At 49.0% G+C, this 13,254-nt stretch overlaps 6 protein-coding genes across 6 annotated transcripts; 2 read left to right on the forward strand and 4 right to left on the reverse strand.

Moving 5' to 3' along the window:
- Positions 1–486: 486 nt before the first annotated feature.
- On the reverse strand, positions 487–1,501 carry DACRYDRAFT_13475 (uncharacterized protein; the record flags this gene model as incomplete). Its single annotated transcript, XM_040770983.1, has 7 exons — positions 487–548; positions 590–724; positions 778–843; positions 984–986; positions 1,034–1,219; positions 1,264–1,308; positions 1,372–1,501. 7 exons carry the CDS (start codon positions 1,499–1,501, stop codon positions 487–489), a joined length of 627 nt encoding a protein of 208 aa, XP_040632373.1.
- Positions 1,502–1,802: 301 nt separating this feature from the next.
- DACRYDRAFT_98198 (uncharacterized protein) lies at positions 1,803–5,888 on the forward strand (the record flags this gene model as incomplete). The annotated part of the gene is made up of 9 exons (XM_040777512.1): positions 1,803–2,117; positions 2,166–3,268; positions 3,316–3,487; positions 3,541–3,649; positions 3,696–3,985; positions 4,037–4,249; positions 4,299–4,686; positions 4,744–5,324; positions 5,373–5,888. Exons 1-9 carry the CDS (start codon positions 1,857–1,859, stop codon positions 5,886–5,888), a joined length of 3,633 nt encoding a protein of 1,210 aa, XP_040632374.1. The 5' UTR covers positions 1,803–1,856.
- Positions 5,889–5,958: 70 nt separating this feature from the next.
- On the reverse strand, positions 5,959–9,652 carry DACRYDRAFT_74703 (uncharacterized protein; the record flags this gene model as incomplete). The annotated part of the gene is made up of 14 exons (XM_040776082.1): positions 5,959–6,887; positions 6,938–7,027; positions 7,078–7,163; positions 7,214–7,281; positions 7,330–7,385; positions 7,434–7,479; positions 7,531–7,785; positions 7,833–8,094; positions 8,151–8,282; positions 8,332–8,508; positions 8,563–8,660; positions 8,712–9,137; positions 9,188–9,274; positions 9,329–9,652. 14 exons carry the CDS (start codon positions 9,650–9,652, stop codon positions 5,959–5,961), a joined length of 3,036 nt encoding a protein of 1,011 aa, XP_040632375.1.
- A 534-nt stretch (positions 9,653–10,186) lies between these two features.
- On the forward strand, positions 10,187–11,144 carry DACRYDRAFT_45764 (ATP12-domain-containing protein; the record flags this gene model as incomplete). Its single annotated transcript, XM_040774663.1, has 4 exons — positions 10,187–10,262; positions 10,311–10,370; positions 10,422–11,018; positions 11,074–11,144. The coding sequence occupies 4 exons, from the start codon at positions 10,187–10,189 to the stop codon at positions 11,142–11,144; spliced, it is 804 nt and encodes a 267-aa protein (XP_040632376.1).
- A 227-nt stretch (positions 11,145–11,371) lies between these two features.
- DACRYDRAFT_103969 (uncharacterized protein) lies at positions 11,372–12,086 on the reverse strand (the record flags this gene model as incomplete). The annotated part of the gene is made up of 3 exons (XM_040767855.1): positions 11,372–11,711; positions 11,765–11,863; positions 11,917–12,086. 3 exons carry the CDS (start codon positions 12,084–12,086, stop codon positions 11,372–11,374), a joined length of 609 nt encoding a protein of 202 aa, XP_040632377.1.
- An 858-nt stretch (positions 12,087–12,944) lies between these two features.
- DACRYDRAFT_103970 (uncharacterized protein) lies at positions 12,945–13,218 on the reverse strand (the record flags this gene model as incomplete). Its single annotated transcript, XM_040767856.1, has 2 exons — positions 12,945–13,160; positions 13,207–13,218. Coding segments are annotated over 2 exons (228 nt in total), but the record flags the coding sequence as incomplete, so codon positions are not given.
- Positions 13,219–13,254: the final 36 nt, after the last annotated feature.

Below are 13,254 nucleotides of genomic sequence, written 5' to 3' on the forward strand. Positions count from 1 at the left end.
CTGGTTTAAGCTCAATAGCATGATCCCAAGATCTGTGCTCAGGAAGCTCATCAAAGCTTTCCTTTGAGAAGATATCATGGAAGCTGTGATACTCCTGGGGCACTAGTTCCTCAAAGGTTTTCTCCCTTTCAAAGGCCTTCCTTTCAGCAGCTAACCTAGTTGATACTGTCTCAGTAACACTGATTTGAGCCTCACTCAGTTCTCCAGGGTAAGGAAGAGAGTGGAACTCTTGGCACTCTTAGGTGAGCAGACTTAGTCAGCCTGTGTTGCCCTAACAACTTCATCCTTATTGTCAACGTTATTCTGCACAATCTATGGCATCATCAACACAGTCTCCACCATTGTTAATGTATCTCACCAAAGGTACATTCATCTTTGTATGTTTTCTGCTCCCGCTTGCCTCCACATAATTAGTATAGTTGACAGTCCTTTTCTTTCCAGCTTGTGTGTTGATCATAGCTGAGAGCTGGTCAGGAGACACCTAACTTAACTGGTGTACAGCCAACCATTAGCAGTGTTCTCCTGAGTGTGATGTTCCACCAGCACATCTGGCAATATGTTAGTGATGCATATGCAGAAAGTCACTTACTCTCTTTCCCAGCATAAATGATAGTACTACCACAATCATCTTCTCCCATGTCATCCTCAGTCCATTTCCTTCCTGACATCCATGTGCTTTGATGACAACAATGGGTACCACCAGCCACATCCTCTTCTCCCATTTCTGCAAGACAAATTTAGATACCACTCCCAGAGGACTCAAAGCAGGCTACATACCAGAAACAACAGGCAACAACAATGCACGACTTGTCAATAAACAACTTGCCAACCCCTTGCCCTTACCTGAAACCCTGTCAATACACAGCAACACTCAAAGACCACAAGAACAAACCACCTCCACCAGCAAACAATGTCAATCCATCTGCCCCTATCCTGTTCAACAAGCTGTTTGTCATGCTGTCTAAGCTACTCCCACCACTCACTTTCTTAAGAGTCAAATATATGCTGATACATGAACAACAAATTAACTCACCTGCATTCCTACTGCTCTCCTGGACATTTGTTGTGCCCAATGCCTGCCTTGTCCCAAAAGAAAATGTCAGCACCTCCAGCAGCTCTGCTGGTGGCAGCGCCTCTATGCCATGGGGAAACACCAGCCTCCCTGGTCTCACCAGCACTTTGAAGTCACCAATTCTCACCTCAAAATCATCACACCATTCTAATAGCATCAGTTACAGTACATGGTCAGGAAACTGCACTCACGCCAGTACTTGCAGTTATACAAGGGATGGCTGAAGCACTGGCACTCTGCAACACATGTAAGAACTGACACATACATTCACTGCAACAATGATGATGCTGCTAACTTACTTCCATACTTTTTCCCCCGACACTTCTCAGTACTCTTGAACACCCTAGCAGGAAATCCATGAAAGCATACTTGAGTCAGCATCCAGATGTGAAACTCAGGGTCAAACTTCTTGCTAAAAATACCAACCATGATGTCGTGGACATTCCAAAAGAAGAGACACAATCACCATTCCTGTTTCACAATGCATCATTGATGCGTCTCGGATGCATATTTGATTCCATCCTCCTAATACGCTCCCAGAGTCCCGTTGGCCAGGTGCCCCGGAGGGTTACTTATTTTGCATTTCCCACACCGTCATTTATGAGCGGCGACCTTTCCAGTCCGAGTACTCGGAGCAACAGAAAAACAGAAGCTGGTTATCACGTGATTTTTCCAGCTAATGATATTGCGGAAACAAAAAGTTGAAAAGTAAAGGTCAGGGTCTTCCCTTCACCCATTGGTGTCTACGGAAAAGGTCAAAAGACCACAAAGCTATCTCGATACGATGGCGACCACCTTACCATTATACTATACCCTCGCATCACCCTCCACGACAGATAGGCTCGACGCCTCGGTATCTCTGCTCTCTGCTCTTGAGCAATTCCAATCTCAGCACGCACTCCCATCGACTGTGGAAGGAGACGAGGCACAACAGTTCGAGGCGCTCAACGCTGCAGATGTACAGTATGCTGTGAACCGTTTAGTGAAGGGACTTGCGAGCTCTAGGGAACAGAGCAGGCTGGGGTTTGCGGTCGCTTTGACTGAGGTGAGTTGACCCCATGCGCTGTGTCTTTATGAGCTAAGGGTTGTGTAGCTCCTCCAACGAATTCCGACCATCTCGTGCAGTCATGTCATCTCTCTTGTTCTTGATACCACAAATTTCAGCGGTGGAATGTCTGGTGCAGAGCAAAGGGATCTTTTATTTGCCCGTCTTTTTGGACTCACAGCTATCATCGAATCCGGCGTGCTGTTCCGTACCCAACCCCCAGCAGTCGGCCCGTCAGACTTGAAGCTTCTGCCAACTATCGATGACTTCGCGACTGTGATCACTGAGCTTATTAGCCTCGGAGAGCAGAAGAACTGGCTGAAGGAGAGCGCGTGGTGGGCGGTACTTCAAGCATTGGATGCGTTGTATGAATCGAAAGTCTCTTGGAAGAAGGATGCCATCACACGAATGGTGGTGGAGATCTTCGAAGCCAACAAGGAATGGTCACTTGAGAAGTTTACCTTGGGAGTCAGGCTCCAGAGACGTGAGCCTGAGCTGGCATGGGGACCAATGGTTGCGCCGACATTCAAGCAGAGCAACCTTCTTGGTGCGGGGAACCTTCCCGCTGTCGCACGACTCTTCAAAGGCGCAACTGCCGAAGAAACTGAAGGAACCGAAAAAGGCACCAGTCCGTCTACACCGCAGCTTCATGCCGCATGGGACATCATTTTGGACTCATATTTCACGCCTTCGTCAACTGGAAAGCTTTCACCATCCAGCGAGTTCCAAGACTTCTTCCGCATCGTTGTGGACGATTCTCTCTTTGCGTCTACAGCCTCCGACATACGGAAAGCCTGGGGTTTCCAGGTTGTCGCCAAAGTGCTTCCCCGTGCTCCAGCTGCCCAGCTTCCCTTGATATTCACCCCGAATTTTATGCGCACATGGATCAATCATCTATCGAAACAGGATCGTTATCTCCACAAAGCGGCAACAACCCTCGTCGAGGACATTCGTAAGGTTGCGCAAGAGAACCCGTCCGTTGCGTACACTTTAATCGCTCAGCTGACCGGGAAGCATGGAAACAAGAGATTTGATGCGATAACAAAGACAAAGACGGTGCAGTCTCTGGTGGAGGCGATGGATCCAAATGGGGTGGAGGAGTACACAACATTCTTGCTGACAGCAGCATGCGAGGGTGCAGATGCTGAAGGGTGAGACAATTATTCGATGAAACAGAGGCTCCGTTGACATCAGAAAGAACGCGCGGTATTGATGCGAAGCGTATTTGGGTTCTCGACCAACTACATGTATTGGTTCGCAATACGGCTGTTCCGAAGAGTAAGGGATGTATCAACAAGATACTAGAATTCCTCACCGTACATGGTTTCTTTATCATGAAGAAAGCAAGCTCGAAGAGCACCATTGCCACCGTGAGCGGATCCCCACCATCGACACGGTGACCAAGTTCTCATGTTTGCTTTAGCTGCACACAATGCCCGAGCCTCTCTTTTCGTCTGCTGTGCAGGAGAAATGCCGGGAGAAGCTCTATGCTTCCTTGGCATTGTTAAACGCTCAGCGTGTATCAAGCAAGGGTATGAGGGTCTTTGTTGTGCTCAATTCCCTTCTAACTTGATATAGCTAAGGCCCAGCTGAATGGCAGCAGTGGTGACGAATTGGCTGTCATTGACTGGTTTGACCGTTGTCTTGCTGTGCTGCAGAAATTAGCAAAAGATAAAAAACACGTCATGCCACTCCTGGAAGCCGATGAGGATGTGTTGGGGCTGAGGACCTCGGTCATTCACACATTGAGCCGCATATCCGAAATGATGACCAAAAAACCTCTTGTCTCTGCGGCTTGCACATTGCTTTTGCAGTATCTGATGCTGCAGACATATGCCGATGATATCGACACATCTGAGACCCTTCCGGTGAGGCGTTACAATGTTGTATCGATCTATATAATACTGATTACCCACAAGGATAGCATACAAGCAACCTCCAAGCTCCTTGATTTGAATGTATCCTCCGAAGCATCTTCCGAGGAAGTTGGGGCCGAGCCAATTGACCTGCTGATGGACGTACTCATGGCTCTGCTTGAAAGTGATGCAAATCATGCTCGTGAGGTAGCTGGTCAAGTGTTCGGAGGCTTGACTAAAGAGGTGTCGGGATCAACAATCCAATTCATTCTTGAGGTGTGTTCGCCATTATTTCATGTGGTTCTTGGCTGACGCGCAGTGATAGCAACTGGAGAGCAAACGAGCTGGTGATGGTGAAGAAGATGAGGACGCAGACATGGACGAGGATGAGGATGAAACAGAGTCAAATGGCGCGGAAAACGATGAAGCTGAGAGTAGTGAAAGCCAAGAAGATGAAGATGAAGATGAAGATGATACCGAGGAAGAGGATGAAGAAGAGGATACTGCACAGGCCGCTGCCACCGCTGCACTCAGAGCACGACTTGGTGAGGTGCTCAAAGCGAACGGTTTAGGGGCGGATACGGATGAGGAGACCGATATATCCGAGGAGGCAACCAATGAAGACATTGTTGACGATGATACCATGCTTAAATTGGACGATCAATTAGCTGCTGCATTACGGTCCCAGGTGGGAGACAAGAAGGGTCAAAAAAGTGCGTACCGCATCATTCTTGGAAATATCTCAGCTGAACAGCTATTATCTGATGCAGATGCGCAACGTGAAGCGACACACTTCAAGATTAGAGTCCTGGACCTTATTGATATTTATCTGAAGAATGAGCCGACAAGCGAGCTTTCATTGCAAATTATGCTACCACTCCTCGATCTTGCTCTTTTTTCCAGTTCAGACGAGTCTCAACTTTCCAACAAGGCGACAGGCATTCTCAATCAAAGATTTGGCCATGCAAAAGAAATGCCGGTACCGACAAGCGATGAGGCGGCTGCCGAATGCCTTCGAGGGGTTCTGGATCGAATGCGCCGTACAGATCCCTCGCCTCTTGTGCTTCACTGTTTCGGCTTCTTGAACAGAGTCCTGTCGAGGCAGGGCAAGGAAGCAAATGCTACGCTTGTGAATTTCTACCAAGAAGCATTGCAGGGCTTTGTCATGCGAAGGTCACCAGGAATTCCGTTGTCCATTTTCAGTAAATTGATCTCCTCTGTTCCTGTCTGCGGCTGGGCCATTCGGGATACAATCATGACACTAATGACTGCCACTGGTGCGCCCAATCGCTTTAATCAGCGCAAGCTAGTGGAGCTGCTTGGACTTGTCCTAGGCTATGCTACGAACGAGGTGCGTCAAGCTTATCACAACTACGCTAAGATAATCAACATTGTACAGGGTCGAGCCGTTGAGATCTCAGACGTCCAACGCGCTGAATTTTTCGAGTCCCTTCGGAAAACGATTTACGAAGCCCTTGTACAGGCTTTGGATGCGCCTTCATTCCTCAGTGACTACACTCGCGACCTGCTCAAGTGCCTGCACCGCGGCATCCGAACTGCCAACAAAGTCACAGGAGCTGAACAAGGTGATACTATATGGGACGCATCTGCTTTCGCCGGCATCCAAGCCAGGCTGGAAAAGGAACATGGGAATGTTCCTTCTATCATCAACCTCGTGCAAGAGGTATCGAAAGCACTAAAGCCAGACACTGACATGGGGCAAACGAAGAAGGCAAACCGCAAAGTTGACCAAGCTATCGCTGTGCCCCCGTCACCTACAATCGTAACCAACGTTGCAACAGATAAAGACGCAAAGCTTCAGTCGTCCAAGCTCAAGTCCAAACTCAAGCGTTCAGCAGAATCAGGCGTAAGTGTGCAGCCGCAGAAGAAGAAGAAAATCAAAGCATCTTCATGAGGTTCGTCGGGGAGGACTATGTGTCTAGAGATATCGCCATGCAGGTATACGCAATAATGTCGCTAATGAACTATCTTGTGTCAAAGCCGCAAACAGGTGCACTATGTGTCGCTCCCTCCTTTAAGATTGAGTTTAATCCGTTCGATGTCCTTGCGAAGCCTGCTGCAGGTATCAGCTGTGCGACTGTCAAACGAGCTAAGCCGCCGTACCGGCTGATTTCAGTCCTCTGTTCCACCACTTTGCGCATCTCGCCCGACCGAATGGTGGCAGATTGCAAGACCGCTTCCGGTATCCCTGCTAGTCGAGCGCATTCGATACCATAGGATCCCCGAGCCGATCCTTCAGTGAGTTTATAAAGAAAGTTGATTTCAACTGTCCCATCCAATTTATCTTCTTCAATGAAGTCCATGTGGTTGTTCGCGATTTGAGTAGGGAACTGCTTTTCCAGCTCGCTTGCGAGCAGCGGGTAGTGTGTGATGAACAAAGTTTTGGTCTTGATGTCTTGGACGAGATAGGTCAATACCGCACTCGCAATAGCCATGCCGTCGAAAGTGGACGTTCCGCGGCCCAGCTCATCGAGAATGACAAGAGATCTAGGTGCAGCCGACTTCAGAATATCGCTTGTTTCGGAAAGTTCCACCATAAAAGTTGATCGGCCTTTTATGAGATCGTCTGAAGCACCCATTCGCGTCATTACCGCCTCTTGCACCCCTAAGGTTACGGCACTCGCTGGTACGTAGCTGCCGATCTGTGCCATGATGACGATCAAAGCAGCCATGCGCACACAAGAGGACTTTCCACCCATGTTGGGACCTGTGATGATGCGAGAACGCGGTCCATCACCGCCTAACGTCACAGTATTTGGAACAAAAGGGTCAGACATGAGGGCTTCGACCATGGGATGTCGACCTTCCACAATGTCAATTCGATCATCTTCCACAAATCTCGGGCGGCAATAGCCTTGCTGCTTGCCAACGATTGCAAGCGATAACAGACAGTCTGAACAATGATAGTGAGCGGGATTGCTGCTCATCTTGAGTCAAACTTACCGGCGAGAGCTAGCTTATTTGTAACATCCCGAAAAACGTCGTAGTTCTCTGACACTTCCTGCAAAAATGACTGGTACGCCTTCTCTGCTTCTGTTTGGAGTAACATTAGTAGGTAACCCGTGATCGGATAGTGTACATACCAGCTGTAAGGCTTTCCTTGTATCGCTCTCGCTCCTCCAGCATCCGTCTGACTTGTGGCGTATGGAACCTTGTAGCAGTGCGGGTTCTGTTCGGGATCTCAGTCTGCACCGCAAGCGAGGGTGACATTCCACTTACGATGAAATGCGCGACCAGTCAGCCGGTACCAGCTTCTTAACCTGCGCTCCGGAGACCTCAATAAGATACTAAGAGGCAAATTAGCGTTGAAGCATTACCATGATGAGTCATCCTACTTCAATGCCCGCGATCGTTTTGTATTGGACAGAGGGTTGTTTGATAGTCTTCCGTACTGATTGACATCAGACGAGGTCTCCGATAAGCAGCTAAGAGTACTGACTTTCGTGTAGATGTTCCCCCAGCTCATATTCGACGGTCGCGATACACTGCATAATTTTTGAGATCAGCCGAACATGAACGCCTCATGGGAAACTTACATCTTTCGTGTCCTGTATTGCCGGGAATTTCTGAGGGTCTAACCAAAGGTCTACCTTATTGTCGTCCCGCGCCTTCCGTAGATCGAGGGGCTGCATGAGCTGCGTAACGGTCTCCAACGCACTTGGCAGAGAGTACACAATATCGTTCAGTATATGCGACTTGAATCCAACGCTTGAAGATTGCTCAAACGGAGGAAATGCTCGTGCAATACGGCTGAACGCATAGAGCAGAGATGCCAGTTCTCGAGGAGCACACTGAGCAGATATCAGCATTTCAGTTATCCAGATCAAAGTAGACGCACTTTTCCATATTGCACTCGACAAAGGCTTTTCACCAAGTCGGGTGTTCCCTTCAGAACAGTTCGTAGTTGCTCGATTACGGCACTTGATGTCGATAAGAGTTCCTCCACAGCATCAATACGCTCATTTAGAGCTTTGAGATCGATAAGCGGACCTCCAACCCAAGAACGCAACAAACGCGATCCAAACTTGGTTTTTGTGTTATCCAAGACCCACATCAAACTTCCCCGCTCGGAGAAGTCATCCTGGTTACGGAATAATTCACTGAAAGCAGAGAAGTGAGATCGATGAGAAATTCAGCTTGATTTCGAGATACGCACAGATTGCTCAATGTATTACCAGCCAGCAGCATATGAGCTTTCGTTGTAAATTCGGCAAAGAATTTGGTGCGTAAGAATGAGTCCGCCAGACCAAAGGCGGTAAGGTGATTAACACAATGAGCCAACGCAATGCTGGTTTTGTATGAGAAAACTGATTTCCACAAGTCGGAAATCTACTCACACGACATTCTGAGGTAACTCGGCAATGGCAGTCATGAGTTTGCCGGAGCGAAAGCTCTCTGAAGCACGAGGACTCCCCTCATCCTTCTTGGAATAGAAGTCTGAGGTCAGCTGGAATGCCGAGGTATAGTCCATGATTTTGGCTATTCGTTCGAGACGGATGCTGCCCCCAGCGTTACTATGCATATATTTGAATCAATGGATACTCCAGGCAAATAGCGATTCAGCCTACGAATTCCCAGCAAAATTATTCAGCAAGCGCTCCGTGGTCTTGCTGAGCCCCTTCGACGGCAAAATGAGTTCACAAGGGTTGAGATGGGACAGTCGCGTCTATTACTGATTGTCAAGTTGCACTCATTCGCCATGTCCGGGATCTCTCACCTCAAGTTCGGAGCGCATATGGCCATCCTGGAAGTCGTCGTACACGATGTCCCCAGTGGATGGCACAACCGAGACCAGTCCAATAGCGACTCTCTCATCAGCACCCATGCCGCCTCTAAGGTCCTCTATCAAGCACAAGAGCGGCCGAGTCGTGGTCTGCCCAAAGGCATCGTCGTCATCCAAAGAATCCGTTTCGTCAACGTACGTGGCCGGAGTGTACAAAGCCTGAAGTTCCCTCACAAACGGACCACTTCGGTTATCGCCAACTTTCTTCAGTGCGGCAGTCTCCATCTGGCCAATGACTCCGACCTTGTACCCCCGAGAGACGAGTTTCTTCACATGGACGGATCGTCGATGTACGGGTATACTTGCACTCATGAAGTTTCGGTTAGGAAAGGCGGCAATTCCAAGTTCCTTGGAGGCGATCTGCATCAAATGAGTGAATATATGCTGGTAGAATAAGGGACAGGGCACACTGTCGCATCTTCACCGAAAAAGCGGTACTTGTAGCCAACTTCTACAAGTAGCAAATTATCGGGATATGCCTTCTTAAGATCTCGTATCTGTACCAAATATTTAATGTCTAGCAGAGAATGACGAAATCAAGCTGTGCACACCTGGTTCTCTAATGGAGTGTACGAGAGTCCGCTCGGCCCGATCTCGACTTTCTTGCCCCTGCCTTTGGGCCTCTCCTTCCCCTCATCCATTCCTTTCTTTCCCTTGGATGCGAATTTGTTCCTGAGGTCCATCGCTGCTGCCGATGTGCCTTCGTATGCTTCCTCATTTACAGCATCGTCATCCTCGTCTATTGGAGATCCCTCCTGCTCAGCCCTCGCATCGGTGACCGATATTCGACGAGCCAGTGGGTTGTTGGAACCGAGAAGTTTTTTGCGTAATGCGTCGCGTCTTTCTTGGATCTTGTGGTAATCGGCGGCATCCATGCCTGTAAGAGGGTTGGCATTTGTGCGCTCTACGTCACCTTGTGATGGCTTGAATCGCCATTTCTGTACTATTGTCTTTCCAATTTGCCTTTCCCCCTTTGATTTCACAGAGGAAATTGAATTGCCGTTCGAGACTGGTGGAACAACAGCATCTTTTATTTTGGGTGGGAGGATGTTGATTTCGGTCTCAACTCTCGCCTTCTTTGCTGGTGGTGCATCCTCCGCGTCGCTCGTCAGATCGATGGGAGAGCTCTGCCTCTTCCTCAGCACCGAATGTTGTGGCTCCTTTGCTTTCGAGAAGAAACTAGATATCATGGGCTGAGATTTGCCATCCTGCGTGCTTACAGGCGGCATTTTGAGCGCAAGGCGGATCTGAGTGTTCGGTCCAGTCATACCGATCGCGTCGTCCGCCCGACGCGCCTTGGGAGCCATTACGTAACTAGACCCCAGGTCCCCTAAACTGACCTTCTCTTGCCTGTCTTATTTCCAACTCTCAACAAGATGTACCAAATAGCGCGTTCAACTTCCTCCATGATGCACATTCTTTTCATTAAGAGGGCATTTACAACGACCAGGCTGGCTGCCAATGCACCGGTCACGCAAACGAATCGTGAGTGCTGTCATAGGCTTGTTAGCAGATCTATCAACAAGATGACAGGAGCTGAGGCAACCATGAAGCGGTTCTGGAAGTCAGTAGATGTATCACCATCAAAGCAAGGTTGATTTTTGGGTGTCAGCATTCGTCGCAAAAGTTCATAGTTTTATGCAGACCCGGAGACGCTGGCGATAACACTGGACAAACGACCCCTAAAAACGCCGTTAGGCAAACCTCTCGCCGTCCCAAATACTAAGCCATTATTAGCTGCTCTCATCGCCCACGAATGGGATAGCCAAGAAAATGTTATCAAGCCGCATGCGCTACCCGTTACATCTCTGGCATCTCGAGCACTAGACGGAATGCACATAGAAAATGTACATGCTCAAGTCCGGGATGCACTCCTCAAGTACTTCGACACGGACACCATCTGCTTCCACGAACATCATCACCCCTCCCTGGTTCGACTACAAGACGCGCACTGGAAGCCTATCATTGATTGGGCGCAGGAGAAGTTCGGTGTAGAAATTCGCATCTTCACCGACCTGATGGGCAACGTCCAGCCGCCAGAGACGCGGAAGGCTTTAGGGGACTGGATTGCGAAATACGACGCATGGCAGCTCGCCGCACTCGAAAGGGCAGTGTACGCAACGAAGTCCTTTTTGATCGCACTGGCGCTTGTAGAAGGGAGAATCACGGCTGAGGAAGCTGCACAGGCGGCTCACGTAGAGGTGAACAGCCAGATTGAGAGATGGGGCGAGGTCGAGGACTGTACGCACTAGTGGTTCTAACTCGAAACGACCTCACCGCTGATATGTATGCACAGCACATGATGTTGACTACCACGACATTCGACGACAATTGGGCAGTGTTGCCTGCCTCTCATCGAAAGCCTGAAACGACGGACCAATCCCGCCGAAATCAAAAACCTGATTCGCGCACTGCTTCTGGACTCGATACAGCACCTCATGTATCCCACATTAATGACGGAACTATGACAGCATTCCATACTACGGCTGCACGTTCAGCAGCTACCACTACGTTCGATACGCAGTGCGGCCATCTAATTCGAGGGTCCGAGCGAAAACGGAAAGAACGAAACATCTAGCAATCTTGGAAGCCTATTACAGGAGGACAGCAACCATGGCGCCGACTGCAGCGAGCATGACTCCTGCGTTGCAGACAGCTTTTACCATGCTTCCACTCGTTGTGCTCTGAGAGGGAGCAGAGGTTGGCGCGCTACTTGCGCTCGAACCCCCGCTGGCAGATGTGCCAGTACCACCAGACATCGCGAGTGCCTTGAACGCGTCGTAGCTCTTGGCGCTTCCTTCGACCGCATTGATGGCACCAACCATACCCTGCTGGCAGTGATTGGCCTGTTGGCAGTAGAACCAGATCGGTGCGGTCGTGTTGACAAGCATGGTAACACTTGGAACGAGGCTTTGATTGGAAGCGATGGGTTGACTGTATAAATGGGTTAGCACATAGTACAACTGTTAAATGGTACTGGAGCGTACAATCCGGATTGGAATCCAACAGTTCCTGCAGTTGCGTTCTGCGTATAGACGCAGGGTGCAGCAAATGTAGACTGTGTGACAGTATGGTTCCCATGGGCACTACAAGTAACAGTCAGCCATGCACACGCGTCTCAAGCTAGAGTACGACGCACAAAACGAATGTAACACTGTCACCGACAGTCGCTGTGATATTAGCCGGTGTGTATGTGAGGGTTCCGTTCAAGCCGACGATAATTTGATGGTTGGCTCCTGTCGTTTGCGCCACAACGGCAGCAGGGAGGAAGGCAGCAGCCGCAACAGCAAACACAGTAGAGAAATGCATTGTTTGAGTTCAGAGGGGTTGGTGAGGCGCGAGGAGGATGAGGGCGACGATAAGGGGACGATACGGAACAATGATGCGGCGATGTTGGATCAGAGAAAGACCAGCTTGTATGGATGCGAGAGTGTTACGCTAGCGCAACTTGCAGAGTCTGTGGAAGAATGCATCGTCAGTTTCTGTCATTCCTTCGCACGTTAAGTCTGCTCACCCTGCTCAGATGATATGGTGGATGTCAGAGAGAGAGATGAAGGTGCGCGGGGGCTTTGCTGCGGAGACTTCCGAGCCTTTATATTGCCCTCAAATTCTCGATGACATCGTCCCATAGAAGCCAAGCCAATGAGTTATGAAGAAAGACATGTAGTCAAGCTACGGATATTGTCACCAAGGTGAGCGTCTCTGTGACGACTGAATGTGAATGCTTCCGTCCTGAGAACGCGAGCGGCTAAAATGCCGCGGTTAACCTCAAGATTATAATGATCCACTGGGACCCTGAAAAGCACTGCTTTTCAGTAGTCGGGACCCGCGTCCCAGGCACTGAATAAGTGTGCCGGGGTTGCTATGTCAGGGGAGTATATTCAACCCCCGGACTTGTTAATGAAAAGTTCATACTAGAAGTGTTTTTTTTGTTGAATTCAGCCCATTAGTATTTTGTAGATAGTTAATAAATATTATCAATAAAATAATTAATAAAAAATACTGATAAAAAGTGCTTTAGCACTTTTTATACGAAGTGGTCGCAAAATAAGGTCATTGAAAATATGTACACTGGGGGCCATAGTATAGTGGGTCACTGAGTATTATTGAGCACTTATTGTACATTTTTTACTAATAGAATCAGTCACTGAAGTGCATTTCTTATGCCTAAAGCTCATCAGCATGCTCCCCCTCCTCCTCCTCCTCCTCCCCCTCCCCCTCCTCCCCCTCTGCCAGTGTGTTCTCCAGCCTAGCCTTCTCTGCAGCAATCTCTTCCTTCTTGATGCAGTTGTTGTACTTCCTATTCTTGGTGAACTGCTGGATCGTAGCATGGGTCGCCCAGTCTTCTTTGAACACAGCAAGCTGAGGAGCCTTCTCACGAGCCTGTGTAATGGTCAGTATGTTTTCCATGCAGGCACTGATGACTTACATAGGCATAGATTGCTGAGAGGAGGGCAGGGGGATGTGCAGTGATATT

The sequence above is a fragment of the Dacryopinax primogenitus genome, assembly GCF_000292625.1.
Source record: "Dacryopinax primogenitus strain DJM-731 SS1 chromosome Unknown DACRYscaffold_2, whole genome shotgun sequence".
Lineage (NCBI taxonomy): Eukaryota > Fungi > Basidiomycota > Dacrymycetes > Dacrymycetales > Dacrymycetaceae > Dacryopinax > Dacryopinax primogenitus.